Genomic DNA, 25,993 nt, shown 5'->3' with positions numbered 1-25,993 from the left:
TAGGATATCGGGGAGGGGGAAATAGGAAGTGACTACTAATGGGTATGGGATTTCCTCCTGGATAATGAAGATGTTCCAGAACTAGACAGTGGTGGTTGTTGCACAACATTGTAAATGTGCTAAATGCTGCTGAATTGTGTGCTTTAAAAGGGTTAAACTCATAGGGGCGCCTGGGTGGCTCCAATGGTTAAGCATCTGATTCTTGGTTTTGGCTCACAGTTTGTGAGTTGGAGGCCTGCAGGTTGGGCTCCGTGCTAATAGCACGGAGCCTGCTTGGAATTCTCTCTCTCTCCCTCTCTCTCTGCCCCTCCTCTGCTCACACTCGCTCTCTCTCAGAATAAAATAAACTTTTAAGAAAATAAATAAAATGGTTAAATGTGAATTTTAGCACAAGACATCTTACTGCCCACTTTCCTAACTGCTCCTGTTGGACAGTATCACCCTTTCTCTTTCTCACACCTTCCGTGAGCATCTTTCACATTATATTGCAAGTTGTTTGTCTTTGTGTCTGTCCCACCACCAGACCATAAGCACTGGCAGGAGGGGAGTGTGTCCTCTTCAAATTGTTTCTCTGTCACCTTGCTTGGTGTCTGGCACAGAGTAAGCCCAACAAATACTTGCTGAATAAATGAAGGAACAAATTAGTTCAGCTCTTGTGACCACCGAGAAAAAAAATTCACTCTTCCTCTAGGTCTCTCAGTTTATTGTTAGAGTTATCCCCCCTGGAGAAAGGATTTTCATTCGGAAAACACATTGTGGGGCACGAGCTGAAGCCTTTTGTGTGAGGAAACAGGGCAAACAGCCCTGACCATTCCCCGGGGGAGTGGGGGGTGGGGGGTGGGGGCTGAGGGGGTGGCTACAACTTTGTCCTCCCGGTCTCCGCCAGTCCCCAGTCCTCACCTAGCGTCTGCTGGAGGTGCAGTCCCAATGGCTGCAGGCTCAATTACTCAAAATACTCCCAACAACTAAGTGCAGAGATGTTTCTGCTGAGTCACCCTTCAGCACAAAGCGTTTTTTACTATGATGCTCTCATCTGTCCTCTGGGATGTAAATTGCAAATATCGCAGCCTCACTCTACAGAGTGGGTTTAAACACCTCTCCTGGCTTAGGCAACAAATGGTGAATAAACAATGTATCAGATTGGAAGAGACTTCAAGGGGCGCATTCTGTCTCTGCTCCTATATTTGACTCCATATTTGTGGGCTTCGGGGTTACACATTTCCTGACGATACCAGCTATCCGATTAAGATTTTGAGATATAAAAATGTCTTCCTTGGCTTTGGCTACAATTTTCTTTATGACATGGCCAAAGATGTTTCTTCTTGTTCCAGCTCATGCGGAGATAAGGGTGGGGAAAATTCATTAACCATTTCCCTCGTGTTTGCCCTTTATAGCCTCAAAGTGACTTTTAAACGATCCCTCTCACTCTCTCATATTAGAATTTGCAATCCTTGGGGCGCCTGGGTGGCTCAGTTAGTTGAGCTTCAACTTTGGCTCAGGTCATGATCTCACGGTTAGGTTTGTGAGTTTGAGCCCCACAGGGGCTTGCTGCTGTTAGCACAGAGCCCGCTTCAGATCCTCTGTCTTCCTCTCTCTTGCCCCTCTCCCTGCTCTCACTCTCTCAAAAATAAATAAAAAGCATTTTTTAAAAATTTGCAATCCTTTCATAAAAAAAAATTTAAGAATCTACCATGTGCCAGAAACTCTCGATTCCGACATAAGTAAAATATAATCCCTCTCTTCGAGGTATGAGTTCATTAGTCTTTCTTGAGGATTTGCTCCAAGTTCCTATTTCTGACTCTAACCCAGCTTTGTAAAATGTACCCCCAAATTTACCAGCTGGTAAACATTTTTGACTACCCTACTCTTCTCTGTGCTTTTTTAAAAAAATATTTGTTTATTTTTGAGAGAGACAAAATGAGAGTGGGGGAGGCACAGAGAGAGAGGGAGACACAGAATCCGAGGCAGGCTCCAGGCTCCAAGCTGTCAGTACAGAACCCTACGCGGGGTTCAAACTTACGGACCGGGTGACATCATGAGCTAAGCTGAAGTTGGATGCTTAACCGACTGAGCCACCCAGGCGCCCTCTCTTTGCTTTTATTTATTTTTTTTTTTTTTTAAATTTTTTTTTTTCAACGTTTTTTATTATTTATTTTTGGGACAGAGAGAGACAGAGCATGAACGGGGGAGGGGCAGAGAGAGAGGGAGACACAGAATTGGAAACAGGCTCCAGGCTCCGAGCCATCAGCCCAGAGCCCGACGCGGGGCTCGAACTCACGGACCGCGAGATCGTGACCTGGCTGAAGTCGGACGCTTAACCGACTGCGCCACCCAGGCGCCCCTCTCTTTGCTTTTAATAAGTGGATAAAGTCACTATTAATCTCTCTTCGTGTTGTTGCAAATGCTCAGCAGCCTCTGGACAGGTTGGGATTGTCTGTGTCTAGTCACACTGAAATCTCTTCAGTTATCTCAAATGGAGCAGTTCATTTTTGCATGTGAAAGATACAGAGTAGACACTTGAAAATAATTGCTTTCTAGCAGTGAGTGTAGAGTTCCATGGAAACATGCCCTTCTTACATAGCATCCCCAGGTCTGACATCATGGCTTTTCTGGGAAACCCCACAGCCATCAACAGTGCCCTGCAGTTCTCAATCACTCTGTGTGGTTCCCAGAGCTGTTGTAAAGGGACATGGCAGGCAGAATGAAACGTGCTTATTTCTCTATCATCCAGGAGATAGACCCAAGGAGGCTGAAGCCACCATTTCCTTTGCTTCATTTCCTTTGGGGTCCCTGGTCTGCTTTGAGAGGGATGTACTGGAATTCTGAAGCCAGCCCTACAGCCTGCTCCAACAATGATGCTGACTGCTAATGCAGCCAATATTTCTCTGTCATTCATACTCCCTGCAAAATGGAGTTGAACAGTAAAAGGATTTGGGATAAAAAAATGTTCAATGAAATAAACAAACTTTTTTTTTTTTTTTACTTTAGGTGCTAGGTTTTTGGTTTTTATTTCATTTTTGTAAAAAACTGGTTATAGCCTCTGAAAAGGGAGGGAGATGTGCTAACTCATAGTCACCTGTCATTCATTAGTCCTGACCACAAATGCTGTTGTTCTGTTACTGGTGGTCAGCTTGACGTTGGCGGGTCTGCTTTGGATATGAGAGTGACTCCTTCCTCCTCTTACTGCCTCCTGTACTACCTTCTTGTATGCAACTATATTGTGGCAAAATACATGAAGGCAGGGGACCTGTCTGTCTTGTTTGTCACTGTCTTAGTTTGGGTTCCCTCAGAAGCAGACCTTGGGGCAAAGATTCCTGAAAGTAATTTATCTGAGAGGCAATTCCAGGAAACAGTGGTTGGGGAGGAAGACAGGAGAGGGAGACAGGGAAGGGAAGCTAGCCAAAAACAGAAACATTATGAAGAAAGTTACAGCTTGGGTAACTGGAGCCTAATCCCATGAGTGAACTCTGGGAAACAGGGTATTACACAAATCTCAAAGTTATCCCACCTAAGGAATGAAGAGATTGGGGTATTTATATGCCAATTTCCAACAGTCCTTGGTAAAAGGTTGTTCCTATCTAACATTAATTACATATCTGCATAAAAAAAAACAACCTTAAGTCCTACTTCATTTCCTCCAAACAATTTAGGGCCATATGCCTAGATGTAAAAGTTGGAACCATAAAATTTCTAGAAGAAAACATAGGAAAGCATGTGAACAACCTTAGGGTATGCAAAGATTTCTTAGGACACACAAAGCACTGAAGAAAAAAAAGCACCTGAAAGATTAATAAATTGCTTCCATTCAGAATTAAATAATTCTGCTCTTTGAAAAACATTATGAAGAACATGAAAAGACAAATCACAGCACGGGAAAAATATTTTCAACACGTATATCTGACAAAAGACTTATATCCAGACTATGTAAAGAACTCTTACAAATGAATAACGGCAAATGATTTGAACAGACACTTCATAAAATAAGATATGCAAATGGCCAGTAAGCCATTGGAAATGGGCTGAATATTATTTATCATCAAGGAGATGCAAATTAAAACTACAATGAGACGTCACTATATATCCACTAGAGTTGCTGAGCCAGAAGGACTTGACATAGCAAAGGTCAGCGAGGACAACTGGACCTCTCATATTTTGCTATTAAGGAGTGTGAATTGTACAAGCACCCCTGTCACAAACTCTTTGGCAGTTTTTTTTTTTTAGCTTATTTATTATTTGAGAGAGAGAGAGAGAGAGAGTGAGGAAGGGGCAGAGAGAGAGGGAGAGAGAGAATCCCAAGCAGGCTCTGCACTGTCAGCAGAGCTGGATGTGCGGCTCGATCTCAGAAACTGTGAAATCATGACCTGAGCCGAAATCAAGAGTCAGACTCTTAACTGACTGAGCCACCCAGGCTGCCCCTCATTGGCAGTTTTGTATATGAAAAAAATACATCTCCCTAGAATACAGCAATTTCACTCCTAGGTATATATTGAATATAAGTGGCAGCACATATCTCCGAAAAAGACTGGTACAAAAAATATTCCTAACAGCTTTAAAAAAACACCAAAAACGGGGCACCTGGGTGGCTCAGTCGGTTAAGCAGCCGACTTCGGCTCAGGTCATGATCTCGTGGTCCACGAGTTCTAGCCCCACGTCCGGCTCTGTGCTCAGGGCCAGAGCCTGGAGCCTGCTCTGGATTCTGGGTACGCCCCCCTCTCTCTGCCCCTCCCCCACTTGTGCTCTGTCTCACTCTGTCTCTCAAAAATAAATAAATGTTAAAAAATAATAATAAAAAAATAAAAGAGCACCAAAAACAACCCAAATGACCATCAACAGGTGAAGAACAAATTACAACACAATCATACAATAGAATGCTATTTAGCACTAAAAAGGAATGGATTACTGATACACATAACAACACGGGATGAAGGTAAAAGACAAATTTATGCTGACCAAAGGAAGCACATATAAAAGGGTACATTCTGTATGATTTCATGTATGTTAAGTCCAGGAAAAGGAAAGCCAAGCCTTAGTGATAAAAAACAGACCAACAGTTGCTCTTGGGAGTTGGAGATTGACAAGAACAAGGCACTCCCAAGGGAACTTGGGGCTTTTGGAAATGTTTTATATCTTTTTTTTGGATGGTGATTACACGAATGTAGGTGCCCAGACTTCCTTAATTGAACATGTAAGATCTGTGCTTTCATTGTATAAAATTGTACCTCAATAAATATTATAGATCTATCTTTAAAAAAGAAAATACAATGACCATTAAAAATATGGAGTAATTTGCTCAGTGTTCTGCACCCCCTCCCCAACTCCCTCCACCCTCTTGCTAGACTGTAAGCTTCAGGAGGGTAGAAGCCATACCTGGTTTGTTCTCTACTGTATCCCCAGCACCTAGCACAGCATCTGGGACTTTTTGAATGCTCGAGTGGCATTTGTTAATATCATAAGTTTTTAAGAGCCTCTGTGCATTGTGGTGTGGCTTTCTCATATCTCCCTTTGCAGACATGATCTGTTCTTGGCAGACACTGGTGGCCCCAGAAGCTCAAGCACAGGTGCATTGTCTAGGAAGGGAGCTTGCAGGTGGGAACCCAGCAGGGCCCTGGGTGTCCTTGGGCACTGACAGGGTCCCAACTGTGAGCACCATCTGCTCCTGTGAAGGGTGTCTGACAGCATCCACAGCCCTGGACCTGGAAGGTGAGTGCCTCTGAGACCGAATGTCAGGCTCCCATTCTCATCCTCCTGCCTACAGGGAGCCCACAGAAAGTCACTTTAACCCTGCAAATAGAAAGCACCAACATGTGTACTGCTTTGTAACTTACCAAGTATTTTCCCTCATATGATCTTATTTTATCCTTCCTGTGGCCCTGTATTTGCTAACCCTATTTTACAGAGAGGTTAAGTGACTTCCCCAAGGTCACACAGCTGGCAAGTGGTGGAACTGGGATTCCAACCAAATTTCTAACTATTCACTACTACATTAAATGCAGTAGTGCTGTGTCATTTGAGGACCTTCAGAAACAGTTTCTGAAATCTGACCCTTTCAAGCTCTACTGGCTAATGGAAAGATAAGTAACATATATCCTTTGCCTTGAATGCAATTTATTCTGTATGCCCCCCAAAAATTAGCCTGCCTTAGACCACCATTATAACAGTGTCACTCCCCTACACACACGTTCCAAGCTGCTTATCACCTACCAAGTAAAATTCACTCTCCTAAGCTGCTGTTCAGTGCTCTTTGGCCCAACTCAACTTTGTGGCTTCATCTTCCTTAAAACACCTTGCGCTCTAGCTGGTTATGTCACTATCTTCACCCCTGAAACTTTGCTCCTCAACTTGCCCTCCAGTTTCTTCTGTCTTCCCTTGGGAAAATTTCTCACCCTTCAAGTTCACACTGAAATGCCACTGCCATTCTTCCTCTGAATCCTTAGAGAACATACTTTGTACCTTTCACGTGGCAGTAGCTATCAGGTATCATGGGTACCTCTCATCTTTCTTATAAGATGCTGAGGTCCTAGAAGGCTAGATGCATGCCTTAACCATTTCTGTAAACAAAGGGTGACTAGACACACTGTGGGTATTTAATCGGTGCTTTGAAGGATGAATAAGTTACCACCTCTCCAACCATTGTCTATCCACTTACTACCCTTTGACATTCAGTTTTAAAAATTATATGTGGGGCACCTGGGTGCCTCAGTCTGTTGAGTATCCGACCTCAGCTCAGGTCATGATCTCTCACCGTTTGTGAGTTCGAGTCCCACATCAGGCTCTGTGCTGACAGTTTGGAGCCTGGAGACTGCTTCAGATTTTGTGTGTGTGTCTCTCTCTCTCAAAAATAAATAAACATTAAAAAAATTACTTGCACCGGGCACCTGGGTGGCTCAGTTGGCTGAGCGACTGACTTCGGCTCAGGTCATGATCTCGGGGTTTGTAGATTAAAGCATCATACCAGGCTCTGTGCTGACAACTCAGAGCCTGGAGTCTGCTTCAGATTCTGTCTCTGGCTTTCTGCCCCTCCCCCGCTTGCTCTCTCTCTCTCTCTCTCTCTCTCTCTCTTAAATATAAATAAATGTTAAAAAATTATTTGCATTATAACTCTATTTTATGTGTTTGGTTAACATAGTCTCCATCCTCTGTATACTCTGCTTCTGACTTGACACAGACTCGGTGACTACCTAAAATCTTGGCAAGTGGGGTGGACACTTGGGAGAGATTGTGGAGACCACAGTTTTGCTCTGGTTGTGTAACCCTGGGCAAATCGCTTTGACCCTCAGGGCCTTATTTTGCCTCCCATCTATTCAATGGGGGGCAATAATCTCTTTTTTGCTTAATTCACAAGGTTGTTGGGAGGGCAAATGAAATAACAGATGTAGAAGTGCTTTGTCAACGACTCTAAATCACCCAGACCTGTCATTTAGTTGCACCTGCTGTTTGATTGAGGCACATCTTTTATTGCCTGCAGCATGCTACCTATTTGCTTCTCTCTTTTGGAGAGAACTTAAGGGTCTGGAGGGAGTATGTCCACAGAACGAGGAGAAAATAGCCTTACTTCCTGAACGGCGGGTGGAATTGATGCTGTGTTGTGATGGGTTTGGGGTGGGCAGGGACACTGTCATCTGAAAGGCTGCTGTGAGTAAGGGAAATATACTTGTCCACGCAGCCTGGGTCAGCGGGCCTAGTCTCAGCGCGTAGAAGTTACAGGGAGTCCACCAGCTTTCGGAAATGTCCCAGTCTGAGGGGCTGGACCGTGACACGGGCGGCCTGAGGGAAGGTGAGGGCCTCAAGGATGTAGAGGAGAGGCCAACTACTATCTCCTAGCGTCCCAGCCCCTCCTCAAGGTGGAAGTTACTATCTCCGCTTTGCCAAGGAAGAGGAGAAGGTCACAAGAGTTCGGGTGCCCACAGCCTCAGAAGCATGCAGGAGTCTTCGGGCCCGTCCATTGGCTTCCACCAGTGGGGGAGGTGGGCTTTGGGCCGTCTCGCTTCCTGATTGGTTGGCTGCGCAGATTGGCAGGTGCCCGCCTGCAGTGCACGTCGGGAAGCTGAACATGGCGGAGGCGGGAAAAGAGCCTGCAGGCCTCGCGTTCCCAGGAGGAGGTGCCACCCAATGGCCTCTGCAGCGGTATGGACGCTTCATGCCCTCAGGCACCGGAGAGCCTCCTGGTCCTGGTCAGGGCGCGGGGACAGCCTCTTCCCTCACATGGAAGGTGAGGGCTGAGGGAGGGAAAAGCCGCGAGGCGCTCACTCCCGTGGGGTAGGTGGGGGAGGGAGGGTAGACCGGGGATGCCACGCAGGGTTCAGTCCTCGAATGCCATGCAGGCAGGAGGAGGGGACACCGCGGGACTGACAGGAATGGGCTACAGCTAACAGAAAAAAAAATCTATGTAATATCTCATGTTTGGGCCCAATACATTCTCAAAATAATTATGCAAGGGAGTAGTCATATATTTAATATAGATTATTTACTGAGCGTCAATTATGTGTTAGATTTTATTCAGGGTGATGGGAATATATCATCAGTGAACAAGATCGAAATGGTCCCTACCCTCATTTATGTTTCCAGTCTAGCGGAGGACACAGTATTTATCCAAATAACTTTGTAATTATTAGACCGGTTCCATATCCCTTATGTGGAAGCAATGGTTGAATAGTCCATAACCAAGTTGTCACGCTACAGGCAGTCAAGCACTCCCACAGAAGAAGGACTAAATTTCAATCCTTGCTTTGCCACTGAATTTCTGTGACCTTGGTTAAGTTATGGATCCCCTCTGTACCTTATTTAACTTACCTTAAAATAGAGATAGTAATAGTAACCACTTCATAAGGCTGTTGTGAGCAATGAATAAGTCAACATATATACATTACTTAAATCAGTGCCTTATACATTTATAGAAGGGTTTGCTATTATTATTTTCTGTTGTGGTGGTGGTATGTTTGGTATATTTTAACGCCAAGCGTTGCTAATCATTCAGTTCCTTTCGATCTGGTTTGACTTAGTTGTGGACCCTGAAGTTTTGGATTGTGCCTGTGCACGCGTATGGTAGTGTGATTTGGGTAGCAATGGGTAGGAAAAGAGTAAACAAATATTTCAGGTAGAGTTTGCAGCAAATGCAAAGGTCCTACACCTGGAAAACCTCAGCATGTATAATGTATGGAGAAAAGAAGAAGGCTGGTATTTAGAGGACAAAGGGAATGATAGCATGAGGTGAGATTGTCTGGAGAGGTATACAGGTGCCTTGTGAACATTATCCTAAAACAAGCTGGAAGCCACTGAAGGGTTTTAAGTAGGAGAATCTTCATATTTGAAAGATCATTGGCCGAAGTCTGAAGACAGAATTGAAGGGGAATATGAGTAGATTCAGGAAGATCACTTAGAATGCCATTGCAGCAGGCAGGTGATGATGACTAGAGTGGGAGGGGGTGTTGGAGAGGATGACAGTGAGGTTGGGGAAATGGCATATTGAAACTGTATTTTGGAGGCCAAAATGATAGGATTTGGGGCTTGATTGGGTAGGAGTGGTGAGAGTAAAGGACTTCTGGGCTTCTAGCAGGAGCAACTGGGTAAATGGTAAAGGAATCGAGAACATTGGAGGAGGAGCAGTGAGAGAAAGATCCAAGGCTTCAGTTTTGGATGTATTGAGTTTAAATGTGTTTATGAAACACTCATGTGGAGATGTTGAGTAGGTAGTTGGGTATACTGGTGTAGAAGAAAGATCTGGGTTGGAGATGTAAATATGTTATCAGGCTGAAGGTGGGTCAACAGCATGAAGATGGTATTTATAGTTATGAGATTACATGAAATTCCAGGACCAAGTCCCAAGATAGTCCAACATTTGTAGGTCAGGTAGAGTAGACAGAGTCCCTAAAGAAGACTGACAAGGGACAGGGAGTTGGGAGGCACCCAGGAGAAAGCAGGTCTATCAAAGCTACAGAAAGTTGTTTTAAGAGGGAGAGAACAGTGAACTTTGTTGAATGATGCTGCAAAGTAGAGAAAAATGATAACAAAGGGATGTCTGTTGGATTTAGCAACATGAAGGTCCTTATGGTCTTTACTAAGAGAAGTTTCAGTGGAGTGAAGTGGTGCAAACCAGATGCAGTGGGTTGAAGAGTGACAGGTAGGTGAGGGAGTGGAGCTAACATTCCTAGATCATTCTTCTGAGAGACTTGGCTGTGGATGAGAGTAGAGATGGGGCATAATGAATTGTTCGCCAAATTTTTGAATATTATAGCTAGGGACACTACTTAAAGCTTGAAATCAATATATCTAGGGCCATAAAAAGGGAGTTCAATACTTAGTTGTACTCTTGTAGAATGCTGTCTATATTCTGGAAAATTATATAGGCTGCAAATGCAAAAAGGCATGAATAAAGTTAAATAGAAGGATGACTGATCTATAATTGTGTCTTATAAAAAACCTGGGCATGTTTGAGGACATATTTAATTTCTGAGATTGCCCATAACATTCCTTCACACCTTCTCTTAACACCCCTTCAAACTCTTTCTCCCAAGGCATCCGTGTTGGGTGCGTTGGCTCAGATGTACATGGGTAACTCTTGGATTCTTATTCTGCAGCCCAGAGGCCATGGACATTTGGCTATTGTAAGGAGTTCATTGTTATTGCAGTTATTTTTCCCTTCTTTTTGCAAAGCTCTTCATAATTGCTTATGAGGAATGGCACTTTTCAACAGTTCTCAAATGTTTGGCATAAAGCCACAGCTCCAGTGACAAGAGATGAAGTTGGCTTTTGCAGTGCTTTTGAAAACTGAACATTTGTACCTTCCTTTGAATCTGTGCTGAAGCATCCTACCTGCTGTGATCAGTTTCAGCCTAGGTCTGTCATTTTTCTTTTTGGAAAAGCGAAAGAGAAAACAAGATTTGTTCTATTTTATGTGCACTGTGACTATTGTGTAATAGTAATAATAAAAGATGAGCCATCTAAAGAACTGTACTAAGTCCCATGTGAATTTCTTATTTTAAAACTATGTGGTACCTGCAGAAAAAATTTGTGTTAGGTAAAGCATAAAAATATATTATTGTGGAGGATAGAATCATTCTGGTCGTCTTTTCCCTAGGGAGCTTTCTTTTTTTTTTTTTTTCCCTCCCCCTAGGGAACTTTCAAGTTCAACCTTGTTTGAAATTATTTTGAATTTTTCATTTTTTTCTGAAATTATGGGGGGAACTGATCTGGTATTGTTCTATATAGTTGTTTAATTACAGAGAAGATTTTGTCACAGTGGCCACATGCTAATGCTCACAAAAATGTTGACTCGAGAAAATATGGATAGTACAGCAAGTCTTCTAAGACTTGAAATCATGGTTGAGAGGGGAGGTCAAGTCTGAGACATAAATACTATATAGAGAACATCTAATATATGTATATCAATTGGATTTGTCTGAATTAAATACTCTTTAAAAAAAAATTTTTTTTTTTAATTTTGAGGGTGGGCAGGGGCAGAGAAGGGGGAGAGAGAAAATCCCAAGCAGGCTCTGCACTGTCAGCACAGAGCCCCATGCGGCTCGAACTCACAAACCAGACCGTGAGATCATGACCTGAGCTGAAACCAAGAGTCAGTCGCTCAACCGACTGAGCCACCCAGGCGCCCCTGAATTGAATTATTCTTGATGAAGAGTTACTATCTGGAGATAAGTCAATCAGTGTTTGGAAGCAAATAAACTTTTGTAATACTGTTAAAAAAAAAAAAAAAAAAGTATGGAAAAAGATCAAGAATTTAAAACTTTGCCATTCAGGTTTCATTGCGCATAAAATCACTTGGGGAGGGGGTGCCTAGGTGGCTCAGTCGGTTAAGCATCCAACTTCAGGTCACTCAGGGTTCATGGATTCCAGCCCCATATCGGACTCTGTGCTGACAGCTAAGAGCCTGGAGCCTGGTTCGGATTCTGTATCTCCTTCTGTCTCTGCTCCTTCCCCACTCGTGCTCTCTCTCTGTCTCTCAAAAATAAATAAACGTTAAAAAAAAAAAAAAAAAGAACTCACTTGGGGATTCTTTTTTAATGCACATTTGACTCAGTAGGTCTGGTATGCAGAATAAAATTCTGTAGTTCTAACAAGTTTCCAGGTGATGCTGATGCTCTGGTTATAGAACCACACTTGGAGAGGCAAGGGTTTAGAAGACCTTGAATGAAATGGGCAACCGTACAGTAAAATTAATAAAATGAATTTATGGAGTTATGAAGTAAGGCAAGTAGATTCATAATGGAAGTGCAGATGTTTTGTTAATAGGGTTAATATTTAAGCCATCTGTCATTTAAGTGGAATGAGCAAATGAAATACAAACTTGAACTTTATTTTATTTTATTTTTTATTTTTAACGTTTATTTATTTTTGAGACAGAGCATGAACAGGGGAGGGGCAGAGAGAGAGGGAGACACAGAATCTGAAACAGGCTCCAGGCTCTGAGCTGTCAGCACAGAGCCCGACGCGGGGCTCGAACTCACTGTGAGATCATGACCTGAGCTGAAGTCAGATACTCAACCGACCAAGCCACCCAGGTGCCCCATTGAACTTGATTTTAAATCCTTACATCTGTTAGCCCAAGCCTTTCTGAAAAGATTATCACAATAACAGATTGGTCCATTTTGTGTATTTTACGTCTGAATATAATTTGTTCTACTAATTTCAGAATAATTTTGAAAGGTGGTGTTAATTGTAGGTTCCTTTTAAATTAAAGTTTTACCACGTTTTTCAGATTTCAGGATTTCTTAGACATGCCCTAATTGGTTGAACCTGACAATTTCTTATTTTTTCCCTTTCAAAGGGAAAAAAAATCAACCTTTAATTTTTATAGGAGGAACTTAAAATAATTGCCCTACTTAGAAATTAAGAAACAGAATATGAAGTTTGTACTTGAGATGAACTACGAAATGCGGATTCAACATAAAATATACTTCGGGTCCTCTCTATAGTGGCCTTTTTTTTTTTTTTTTTCCCATTGTATTCCTAGTGCCTAGATACTAACTAGCATATGATAGTTCCTCAGTAAATGTTTGAGTGTATGCTAATTTTTCTAAACTTTCCTTATGATGATGTGATAATTATGACATGATAGCTACTGTTTATTAAGTGTTTACTTTGGTATATTTATTATAGAAGCCCTATGAAGCAAATATTATCATACCATTTTATAGATAAGTAAGCCAAAATTCAGAGAGGTTCAGTGGCTTGCCCAGGAACAGAGATAAGAGTTTATTCAGAGTCTGGTTTTTCTGCCTCCAAAGCTTGTGCTTTTAACCACTATGCTGTTTATCTTTGAAGAGTTAATATTTCATATGGGGAATAACAGTTCAATTATGTAGATGAGGGATTTTTGAGATTAACACACAGGGTGAAAATGATAAAAATGACAGTTTTGTTTTTTTTTTAAGGAAAATTTAAGATTCAGTAAAACCCCAAGAAAACTATTTTTAAAATAGCAAAGTAGTAGTTCTTCTTTACATGTCTGGTAATTTTTGATTGGATGCTTGATGTTGTGAATTTTACCCTGTTGGATGCAGGATATTTTTGTATTCCTATAAATATTCTTGACTTTTCTGGGATAAGTTATCTGGAAACAGTTTGATCCTTTCAGGTCTTGCTTTAAAGCTTTGTCAGGTGGGACCAGAGCAGCATTTGATCTAGGGCTAATTTTTTCCTCACACCTGAGGCAAAACTCTTCGGACTATCCTACCCAATGAGAAATTATGAAGGTTTTCACCTGAGCTGATGAGAACAGGCACTATTCCCTGCCCTATGTGAGGTCTCTGGATTGTTCTCTTAAATCCTTTCAGGTGTTTTTTTGCCCAGCCTCACACACACATACATGCTGAAGAGTTGAGTCTCTGCAGGCATTGGGAGTTCTTTCTCTGGTAATTCTGTCCTGTGAACTGTAGCCACACTGTCCTTCCTGCACTCACAGCTCTATTCCCTCAACTCAGGAACACCTCACCTGGTTCTGCCTGGGCTCCTCATCTTTCTACTTTGGCCTGGAAACTCTCTCCAGGCAGTTGTAAGGCTCCCCTTTGTTTCCTGTTATTTCTCAGGAATCATGTTTTTTATTACCTAATATCCAGTGTCTTGAAAACTGTTGTGTCCTCTAATTTGCCCTGTTTTTTTTAGTTGTTTCAGGCAGGAAGGTAAATTCGGTCCCTGTTATTTTGTTGGCCTGAAATGGTGGGTCATTTGATTTGGTTCTACCTTGTCATTCTCCACTTCAGTTCATCAATTCAACAAAATATTATTAAATTATCTACTGGGTACTTAGCATTTAGTGAGGCACTGGAGAGGCTATGGAGCTGTCCTTATGTTTCATCATGATCTTTTTTTTTTTTTTTTAGCGTTTATTTATTTTTGAGAGAGAGAGTACATGCCAGTGGGGGAGGGACAGAGAGAGAGGGAGACGGAAGATCTAAAGCAGGCCCCAACACGGACAGCAGAGAGCCCGAGTGGGGCCCGAACCCATGAGCTGTGAGATATGACCTGATCCGAAGTCAAAGTCAGATGCTTAACAGACTAAGCCACCCAGGCGCCCCTCTTCACGCTCTTAAAATAACAGAGCATCAAGCACAGGATAACAAGGATGGGTAGCGCCTGATCATAGAGCAGTGTTTCTCAAGGTGTAACGGGCACATTGCTTTCAACAGTGTCTTGGGGTACGTGCTGAAAATGCAGTTTTGTGGTTCCTGTGCTAGACCTAATGAACCAGTCTCTGGGGGTGATGCTCCAGGTTATGTTTATGTACTGCAGTCCATTCTCATGCTCCAATTCTGAAGGAAGGGTGGGGAAGAAGGAATAACTGACAAAGTAATTGATACTATATAGCTGTTTACAATTTGTAGAGTATTTTCGTAAACCTCTTCCAATTCTCACAACTTTTTAGATCTGTCTTACTACCATTTTATAGAAGAAGTTGAGGCCTGCCCAGGTTAAATGGCTTGCCAGAGGTTTTACGTAGGAAGTAGAAGATTCGTTCTAAAACTCAAGTCTTAATACAAGCCAGTCCTCATTCTGTTGTACACTGCTGCTTCCTACATTGGTATTTTCTCTTAATGTAGATGTAGGAATATCATTGAGAGTTATTATGCTTTCATGCAGCTTGCTTCTTTTAAAGAGTTAACAGTTATGTTTTGTATTAATTAGAATTGATATTGACTCTGAGTAACAAAATATAAAATAACAGTGGATTAAATGAGATGAAAGTTTATTATTCTCCACATAAAAGTTCAGGGCTGGTATGACACTCCACAGTGTTAGGAACTGAGGACCCTGTTTTGTTCCTCTGCCCCATGTGGCCATGGTCAAATAGTCCAAGATAGAATTGATACTCCAGACAGCTTGGTGGAGAAAGGGATCAAGAAGTTAAAGGATATACACATGCTGTCTCTTAAGGAAGATTTCCCATAAGCTGCCACATGATACTACCTCCTACGGCACAGTGGCCAGGACTTGGACCTGAGGCCATCGTAACTGCATGGGCAGCTGGCATATGTAGTCTGTATTCCACAAGATCATGTGTCCAGCTAAAACCCAGCAGTTCTATTACCATGTAGAAAGGAAAATGGATATTAGAAAATAGCTAGAAGTCTGCCACACACTCTTCTCTTCTGAATCTGGAGACTGCTAAAAAATGAAGGCTTTATTCCTAGGTTCCCTGGTTGGAACTCAAAGGCATTTTCTAATAACAATAGCAATAACCAAAAAAAAAAACAACAACCCTGTTATTTAGTGCATAATTGCTGTGTGGCAATAGGTATGTATCATTACTTTGTTTGTTTGTTTGTTTGTTTTTGCTCTGGGTGTTATGCTGTTGTAATTGTTTTTATTGTTACTATTAACACTTAGCATTTCTATGAAACAGCAAAAACACTGAATTTTATAGTTTGGTAATGGGTATGTAGCAGGATCACTTTCATTAGCATATATACTCTACTAGTTTGTTGAAATAATTTATGAGGCACTTTAGCTACCAAGAGGGAAGCAGCTGATAGCCTACTTAGCAGTTTTGCATGTTTTTCATATTTTGTAATGCATAAATTCCTTAGGGCCAATATATACAACTGTGACACTTTCTGAGGGGCCTCAAAAGCAGGAAAAAAAAAAAACCCCTTAATCAAGTACATAATTTGTCACATCTGAAGAGTAATGCTGTTTTAACCTTTCATCTAAGTATATTTGAAATATTTTTCTATATTTTCATATATTTCTTTCAACTGTTTTCTTTTTAACTTTAGTGTTATAGTGCAGTCTTGCACAAATACATGCATATAAAGTATTAGAATATAAAAATATGCGTGTATCTGATTTAACCAATGTATAAACTGTGCCTGAAAAACCAGCTTGTAATAGATAGGCTCTATATCTTAGTGCATCCTATTGTATTGATGTCAAAACACCACAATAGACAGAGGCCAGGTTGATGTAAACCTCCTCCCCCCCCCCCCAGTTTTATTGAGATATAATTGACATATAACGTTAAGTTTTTGATACACAACATAATGATTTGAAATATGTAAATATTGTGAAATGATTACCACAGTAAGTTTAGTTAACATCTGTAACCTTACATAGTTATACATTTTTTTCCTTGTGATGAGAAGTTTTAAGATTCTACCCCCAGCAGTTTTCAAATATATAATCCAGTATTGTTAGCTGTAGTCATCATGTTGTATATTGTATCCCCAGAACTTATAAGTGGAAGCCTGTACCTTTTGACCACTTTCACCTATTTTGCCTGCCTCTATTCTCCACCAATCTGTTTTCTGTTTCTATGAGTTTGGCTTTTTTTTTTTTTTTTAGATTTCACATGTAGGTAAGGTCATGCAGTATTTATCCTTCTGTGTCTGGCTTATTTTACTTAGCATAATGCCCTCAAGTTTCATCCATATTGTTTCAAATGGCAGGATTTCCTTCTTTTTCATGGCTGAATAATACTTCATTGTGTATGTATAAGTCTCAAATTATCTTTATCCTTTCATCTGTCTCTTGACCCTTAGATTGTTTTCATGTCTTGGCTATTGTAAATAATGGTGCAGTAAACATGGAGGTGCAGATATCTCCTTAAGGTAGTGATTTCATTTTCTTCAGATATATACCCAGAAGTGGATTTGCTAGATGATGTGGTAGTTCTTTTAATGTTTTGGGTTTTTTTTGAGGAACATCTCTACTGTTCTCCTTCATAGTTATACGAATTTACATTCCCACCAACAGTGTACAAGGGTTTCCTTTTTTCCATATCCTTGCCAGCACTTGTTATTTCATGTCTTTTTTATAATAGCCATTCTAACACATCTGAGGTGATAACATACTGTGGTTTTGATTTATATTTCCCTGATGGTTAGTGATATTGAGCCCTATATCATGTACCTTTTGAACATCTTTGGGAAAATGTCTTTTCAGGTCCTTTGCACATTTAAAAATTGGATTATGTGCTTTTTTGCTATTGAGTTATATGAGCTGCTTGTATATTTTGGATGTTAACCCTTTGTTAGATATGTGGTTTGCAAATATTTTGCCTTATCCATTGGTTGTCTTTTCATTTTGTTAATCGTTTCTTTTTTTATGCAGAAACTTGTTAGTTTGATGTAGTCTACTTGTTTATTTTTGCTTTTGTTTCTTGTGCTTTAGTTGTCATATCCAAAAAAATCATTACCTAGACCAGTGTCAAAGGGCTGTTTCCCTGTGTTTTCTTCTAGAAGTTTTATGGTTTCAGGTCCTACAGTTAAGTTTTCAATCCCTTTTGAGTTAATTTTTGTGAGTGATGCAAGATGGGGTACTAGTTTCATTTTTTTGCATGTGAATATCCAGTTTTCCCAGCACCGTTTATTGAAGAAACTGTCTTTTCTCCCTTGAGTATTCTTGGATCCCTTGTCAAATATTACTTGACTGTATATGCATGGGTTTATTTCTAGGTTCTCCATTCTGTTCCATTGGTCTATGTGTCTGTTTTTGTGCCAATACCGTGCATACTTTTTTTGATGACCTAAATCTTAAGCCACATTTAGGTTAGAAACTAAAAAGAAGAGAAGATGTGAACATGATAAATGTTCTCTCTGACAAATTAAAATTAATGTCTTTTTCTCTGATGACTTGGTCATTAGAGATAACATTTTTCTTTGAGCTTTCCATATTGTGCTAATGTGGACATTTCAGTAAAATGCTAAATCATCACTCATTAAAAATATTTCCCAAGAACCAGAAATAAGTAATTTCTTTTCTCAGATGCCTGGATTATACTAGGCATTATGATATTTGGAATTTGTAGAGTTAGGACACTGCATGTAGTGTTCCTGTGCTTTGTAGTAAGCTAAATGCTTTCCTTAACCATAATTCTACCTATTCAACAAAGAAAATGGAAGGCTCTTATAAAACTTTTTGTTATAAAGAAATTCAAACATAATCAAAGGGATAAAAGAGTATAGTAAACTCACATGTATGTATCACCAGCTTCAGTGGTTATCAACTCATGACCAATCTGGTTTCATCTATATCCTGTGTCCATTGTGTTATTTTGAAGGAAATCTCAGACAGCATACCATTTCATTGATTATTTCAATTACCTCTAAAAGATAAGGGACCAGGGGTGCCTGGGTGGCTTGGTCGGTTAAGCATTCGATTTCGGCTCAGGTCATGATCTCACGGTCCATGAGTTCGAGCCCCGTGTTGGGCTCTGTGCTGACAGCTCAGAGCCTGAAGCCTGTTTCAGATTCTGTGTCTCCCTCTCTGTCTGCCCCTCCTCTGTTCATTCTCTGTCCTTCTCTGTCTCAAAAATAAATAAACGTTAAAAAAAAATTTTTTTTTTAAAATAAAAGATAAGGGACCAGTTTTTGTTTTATTTTTGTTTAGAGAGAGAGAGAGAGAAAGTGTGCGCACATGTGCACATGCAAATGAGCAGGGGAGGAGCAGAGAGAAGGAGAAGGAGAGAGCATCTCAAGCAGGCTCTGTGCTATTGGTGCAGAGCCAGACACAGGCTGGATCTCACAAATCATGAGATTGTGACCTGAGCTGAAATCAAGAGCCCCGACAGTCCGACACTTAATTGACTGAGCCACCCAGGTGCCCCTGGATGCTGACTTTTCTTTCTTTTTCTTTCTTCCTTCCTTCCTTCCTTTCTTCCTTCCTTTCTTTCTTTAAAAATGTTTTACTTATTTTGAGAGAGACAGAGAGTGTATGCACACACATGTGAGTGGGGGAGGGGCAGAGAGGGGAGAGAGAATATCCTAAGCAGGTTCTGTACTGTCAGCATGGAGCCTGATGTGGAGTTCAGACTCACGAACAATGAGATCATGACCCTAGCCAAAACCAAGAAGAGTTAGATGCTTAACCAACTGAACCACCCAGGCACCCCTGGATGCTGATTTTTAATAACTGCTCAAGGTGGGGTGCCTGGGTGGCTCAGTTAAGTGATTTTGGCTGAGGTCATGATCCCGTGGTTTGTGGGTTTGAGCCCTGTGCCGGGCAGAGCCTGGAGCCTGCTTTGGATTCTGTTGCTCCTCCTCTCTCTGCCCCTCCCCTGCTCATGCTTTGTCTTTCTCTCTCTGTTTCTCAATAATAAATAAATGTTAAAAAAATTAATAACTGCTCAAGGAAAGGTAATTGGTATTTGGTTTGGATTTGGGAAGGAAAGACTGTAAGGATGCAAACTACCGTTTTTCCTAACTCCTTAGAAACTTCTAATTAGACAATTTCAGAATGTATGAGCATACTTTTAAGATCTTTTAGATGAAGGATTGCAACAAATATTTGAAAAATAGTATTATATACCCAGATATTTGTGTAACCCTCTCATGCCTTCAAGTCTTTGCTCAAGCCTCACCTTCTCATGATGCCTACTGTGACCACATATTTATATTGTAACTTTCATGCCCTGTCTTTACACTCCTATTCTCTTGACCCTGCTTTACTATTTCCCTACCTCCTAGCACTTTCTGATATACTAGATTATTTATTTATTATGTTAAGTGATGTGCCTAGAGCATTTGACACCCAGAGTGGATAATTTTTTTTTAACATTTTTTATTTATTTTTGAGAGAGAGAGAGAGAGAGAGAGAGAGAGACAGACAGACAGACAGACACTGAGCACGAGCAGGGGAGGGGCAGATAGAGAGGGAGACACAGAATCTGAAGCAGACTCCAGGCTCTGAGCTGTCATCACAGAGCCTGAGGTGGGGCTTAAACTCATGAACCACGAGATCATGACCTGAGCTGAAGTTAGACGCTTAACTGACTGAACCACCCAGGCGCCCCTGGAGTGGATGACTTTTTTTTTTAATGTTTATTTATTTTTGAGAGAGGACAGAGCACAAGTGGGGGAGGGGGTAGAGAGAGAAGAAGACACAGAATCTGAAGCAGGTTCCCGGCTCCGAGCTGTCAGCCCAGAGCCCGATGCGGGGCTCAAACCCATGAACCACGGGATCATGACCTGAGCTGAAGTCGGATGCTTAATAGTCTGAGCCACCCAGGTGCCCCTGGAGTGGATAATTTTTTAACACGCCACTCCCCTAAATGATATTATTTTCATAAAATTTTCACAAATGAAATTGTTCATTTATTTTGTAGATAGTAAATTTTTCTATTGAGCTTCATTATTATCCCCATGGTAGTAAAATCAATGAGAAAAGGGAAATACACATTATAGTATAAGACAGGAAAAAAGCATAACTCCTTAGCCAATTGTTTTTACATCTTGTTAACTGAACTTTGATTCTTTGGTTAGAGGCCGATACTTTATGTAATTAATCACCCACAAACTAACAAATGATTAAAAAACCTGAATCTCCAATGGTACAATCTAAGCAACTAATGATAAAATTGCTGTTTTGTTCTCCTTTTTGTTCTTTAGTTTGGAAACATTTAATAATTTAAAATGTTAAAGTTATTATTCAAGTTTAGTAAAATACTTTTAGTGTGAGCTAAAATTTGCACTTCAACAAAATGTTCCATCTTATTAGTTGCACTTATAGTTTTTTAAAACACACTTTTAAACACAAATCTAAATACCAAGAGGTCCCAGATTTTGAGTAACTTAAATCCGTTTTTTTGTCTTTACAATCAGTTATGCTATCATTGTTTATTTTGAATCTAGTGTAAATGCAGAAGGACATAGTACCACAGGTTTGAAGTAAACTGCATCCTAAGAAAGAGTTGGAGACAAGAACTTTGCATTAAACAAGCTTGAAGTATTTCAAATCTTTGTGAGCTATTCTTGAAACAAATGTATGTGGTTAAGTCTGCATTTATGTGGGCCAACATTATAACTGGGAGTTTTCCAAATGAATGCGTAAAAGACCAAGTTTATTAAAGAATAAGTAATAACAATATGATAATTTGAAGCTTACATATGTGTTATTTAAACTTAGCAGTAATTGTAGCAGTTGTTTGGAACTAGGACCAACAAAAGACTTTTTTCAGGGAGGAGTATTTTCTCAGTGACATTGATTAGAATTGTGGGCATGTGGTGGTAGTAAAAAGCAGAGTGCTTGTTAGTCAGTTTGACTATTGTTTATAAATTCTTGACAAAGCATTCCCTTATTGCCTGAACCAGGATTGACTGCTCTCAACATCCCACCCTTAGAGTGCCACTAATTATACTTGTTTATTGTAGTCTCTACCCTTGCCCAGCATCCCATCCCACATTAGCTCCATGAAGCCAACAAATATTTTGTTCAGTGATGTATCACATCTTTCAAAAAAAAACGCTTGACATCTAGTAGGTGCTCAATAAATATTTGTTGAATAAACAAATGAATGAATGAAGCTCAAGGTCAGGGACATTCCTTGCCATGTTTTTTTTTTTTTTCTTTCCTAAATATTTATAAAAGAAATTGGTGTATAGTGGGTAGTACTTTGTTAATGTTAACCTAGTGAAATGGTTGATATATGGTGTTTTTAATCTCTACAGAAGAGTTTAGAATTTTTATTACTGCTGTAACAAATTGCCACAAACTTAGTGGCTTATGACAACTCAAACTTACTCTTTTATAGTTCTCGTGGTCAAAATCGGTCTTATGGGGCTAAAATCAAGGTGTCAGCAGGGCTGCATTCTTTCTGGAGGCTCTAGGGGAGAATCTTTTTCTTTCCTGTTCCAGCCTCTAGTGGCTACCTGAATTCCTTGCCTTGTACTACCTTCCATCTTCAAAAGCCATCAATCACATTTCCTTCTCTGACTCTTCTGCCTCCTCTTTCCTTTATAAGAACTCTTGTGATTATATTGGGGCCCCCTGGACAATCCAGGCTCTCTCTCATCTCAAGATCCTTAACTTGAATTGCCTCTGCAGAGTCTCCTTTGCCACATAAGAAAGCATAATCATAGGTTCTAGAGATTAAGACATGGAAATCTTTGAGGGGCCATTATTCTGCCTGCCTCAGCATTGTACCAATACTAGATGTTCCTATCCGTGAACAAAATGTCTCACTCCATAGATTTACATGTTCTTAAATTTCTGTCAATTTTCAGTGTGCAGGTCTTTCACTTTTCCTCATATTTATCCCTAAGTATTTCATATTTTTGATGCTGTGATAAATGTTGATATTTTTAAAATTTCAAATTCTTTTTTATTAAAGTTTATTTATTTTGAGAGAGAGAGAGAATGTGTGCATGTGCAGGAGGGGCAGAGAGAATATCCCAAGTAGGCTCCACGCTGTCAGCATGGAGTCTAGCATGGGGCTCAAATCCATGAACTGTGAGATCATGACCTGAAGCCAAAATCAAGAGCTGGGCACTTAACTGACTGAGCCACACAAGTGCCCCTAAAATTTCAAATTCTAATTGTTCTTTACTAGTTTGTATACATTTAGTTTTCCTTTATTGCTCTTGTATCCTGTAACCTTTCTAGAATTCATTTATTCTAGGAAAATCAATTGGACTTTCTACATAAGTGATCCTATTGTTTGTGAATTAAGACAGTTTTACGTCTTTCTTTACAATCTGGGTGTTTTATTTCTTTTTCTTGCCTGATTGCAATTGTTAGAACCTCCAGGACAGTGTTGAATAGGAGTAGTGAGAGCTAATGTTTGTCTTGTTCTTTATCTTAGAAAGCTTTTAGTCTTTCACTCTTAAGTATGATGTTAACTGTAGGTTTTTCATAGATGCCCTTTGTCAGCTCTAGGAAATTCCTTCTATGCCTGGTTTGCTGAGTTTTTAAATCAGGAATGGATGTTAGATTTTGTCAGATGCCTTTTCTGTATTCTGTCATTACTGAGGTGATCATACGGTTTTTCTTTTTGAGTTTGTTAACATGGTGAATTACATTCATTTCAAAATACTTCCTAATTTCCCTTTTAATTTTGTATTTGCTCATGGGTTATTTAGAAATATACTACGTAGTTTCAAAATATTTGGGGATTTTTTTCAGAGATTTTTCTGTTATTGATTTCTAGTTTAATTGTGCTCAGAGAACATACTTATAAATTCACCAAGACTTGTTTTATGGCCCAGAATTTTGTCTGTCTTGGTAAATGCTTTCTGTACACTTGAGAAGAATGTGTATTTTTGCTGGTATTGGGTGAAGTATTCTATAAATATCAATTGGGTTATGTTGGATGATAGTGTTGTTCAAGTCTACTATATACATTTGCTGATTTTCTATGTACTTGTTCTATCAATTTTTGAGAGAGGGGTATTGACATCTCTGAATGTAATTGTGGATTTGTCTGTATCCCCCTACAGTTCTATCAATTATTGCTTCATGTATTTTTAAGCTCTGTTATTGGAGACACAAATGTTTAGGATAATTATGTCTCTTAATTAACCTACTCCTTTATCAATAAAAATGAAATGACCTTCTCTATACTTTTTGATACTCTTGCCTAATGTTAATATAGATACTTCAATTTTCTTTTGACTAATATTCGCATGATATTATATTTTCCCCACTCTTTTGTTTTTAACCTGTTCATGTTTTTATATTTAAAATGTGGGGTGCCTGGGTGGCTCAGTCGGTTAAGCGTCCAACTTCAGCTCAAGTCATGATCTCCTATTTCGTGGATTCGAGCCCTTCATTGGGATCTGTGCTGACAGCCCAGAGCCTGGAGCCTGCTTCGGATTCTATGTCTCCCTCTCTCTCTACCCCTCCCCTGCTCGTGCTCTGTCTTTCTGTCTCTCTCAAAAATATAAACACTTTTTTTTGATATTTTAGATTCTTCTTTTATTTATTTTTCTCATTCTGGTTTTTTTCTTCATTTAATTTAAAAAAAAATTTTTTTTTTCAACGTTTATTTTATTTTTGGGACAGAGAGAGACAGAGCATGAACGGGGGAGGGACAGAGAGAGAGGGAGACACAGAATCGGAAACAGGCTCCAGGCTCCGAGCCATCAGCCCAGAGCCCGACGCGGGGCTCGAACTCACGGACCGTGAGATCGTGACCTGGCTGAAGTCGGACGCTTAACCGACTGCGCCACCCAGGCGCCCCTTCTTCATTTAATTTTTTATTTAATTTTTTATTTTAACTTATATCCAAGTTAGCGTATAGTGCAACAATGATTTCAGGAGTAGATTCCTTAATGCCCCTTGCCCATTTAGACCATCCCCCTGCCCACAACCCCTCCAGCAACCCTCTGTTTGCTCTCCATATTTAAGAGTCTTTTATGTTTTTGATCCCCTCCCTGTTTTTATATTATTTTTGCTTCCCTTCCCTTATGTTCATCTGTTTTGTATCTTAAAGTCCTCATAGGAGTGAAGTCATGTGATATTTGTCTTTCTCTGACTAATTTCGCTTAGCATGATACCCTCTAGTTCCATCCACGTAGTTGCAAATGGCAAGATTTCATTCTTTTTGATTGCTGAGTGGTACTCCATTGTATATACATATATGTATATATACCACGTCTTCTTTATCCATCCATTGATGGACATTTGGACTCTTTCCATAGTTTGGCTATTGTTGATAGTGCTGCTATAAACATTGGGGTGCATGGGCCTCTTCGAAACAGCATACCTGTATCCCTTGGATAAATACCTATTAGTGCAATTGCTGGGTTGTAGGGTGGTTCTATTTTTAATTTTTTGAGGAACCTCCATACTATTTTCCAGAGTGGCTGTACCAGCTTTCATTCCTACCAGCAGTGCAAAAGAGATCCTCTTTCTCCTCATCCTCGCCAACATCTGTTGTTGCCTGAGTTGTTAATGTTAACCATTCTGACAGGTATAAGGTAGTATCTCATTGTGGTTTTGATTTGTTTTTCCCTGATGATGAGTAATGTTGAGCATTTTTTCATGTTTTGGTTGGCCATCTGGATGTCTTCTTTGGAGAAGTGTCTATTCATGTCTTTTGCCCATTTCTTCAGTGGATTATTTGTTTTTTGGGTATTGAGTTTGATAACTTCTTTATAGATTTTTGGATACTAACCCTTTATCTGACATATCATTTGCAAATATCTTCTCCCATTCCATTGGTTGCCTTTTAGTTTTGCTGATTGTTTCCTTCGCTGTGCAGAAGCTTTTTATTTTGATGAGGTCCCAGTAGTTCATTTTTGCTTTTGTTTCTCTTGCCTCTGGGGACATGTTGAGTAACAAGTTGCTGTAGCCAAGGTCAAAGAGATTTTTGCCTGCTTTCTCCTCGAGGATTTTGATGGCTTCCTGTCTTACATTTAGGTCTTTCATCCATTTTGAATTTTTTTGTGTGTATGGTGTAAGAAAGTGATCCAGGTTCATTTTTCTGCATGTCACTGTCCAGTTTTCCCAGCACCACTTGCTGAAGAGACTGTCTTTATTCCATTGGATATTTTTTCCTGCTTTGTCAAAGGTTAGTTGGCCATATGTTTGTGGGTCCGTTTCTGAGGTCTCTATTCTGTCACATTGATCTGAGTGTCCTTGTGCCAGTACCATACTGTCTTGATGATTACAGCTTTGTAATACAGCTTGAAGTCTGGGATTGTGATGCTTCCTGCTTTGGTTTCCTTTTTCAAGATTGCTTTGGCTATTCGGGGTCTTTTGTGGTTCCATACAAATTTTAGGATTGTTTGTTCTAGCTCTGTGAAGAATGCTAGTGTTATTTTGATAC

General features: G+C 40.2%; 1 protein-coding gene across 3 annotated transcripts in view; it reads left to right on the top strand.

The window, feature by feature from the left end:
- Window positions 1–25,993, top strand: part of REC114 (REC114 meiotic recombination protein) — a 173,312-nt gene that overhangs the window by 58,919 nt on the left and 88,400 nt on the right. For 2 of the 3 annotated variants that reach the window (XM_060618112.2, XM_060618111.2), the window contains exon 1: window positions 8,044–8,209. The exons of the other annotated variant lie outside the window; for it this stretch is intronic. In XM_060618112.2, the coding sequence (XP_060474095.2) occupies window positions 8,051–8,209 (159 nt within the window). In that variant the 5' untranslated portion in view covers window positions 8,044–8,050. Of the gene's footprint in view, window positions 1–8,043; window positions 8,210–25,993 lie in introns of those variants that run through there. 3 annotated transcript variants of the gene reach the window in all.

Source organism: Panthera onca, chromosome B3 (genome assembly GCF_046562875.1).
Source record: "Panthera onca isolate mPanOnc1 chromosome B3, mPanOnc1 haplotype 2, whole genome shotgun sequence".
In the NCBI taxonomy this organism is placed as follows: Eukaryota; Metazoa; Chordata; class Mammalia; order Carnivora; family Felidae; genus Panthera; species Panthera onca.
This window is presented reverse-complemented; position numbering and strand designations above follow the sequence as displayed.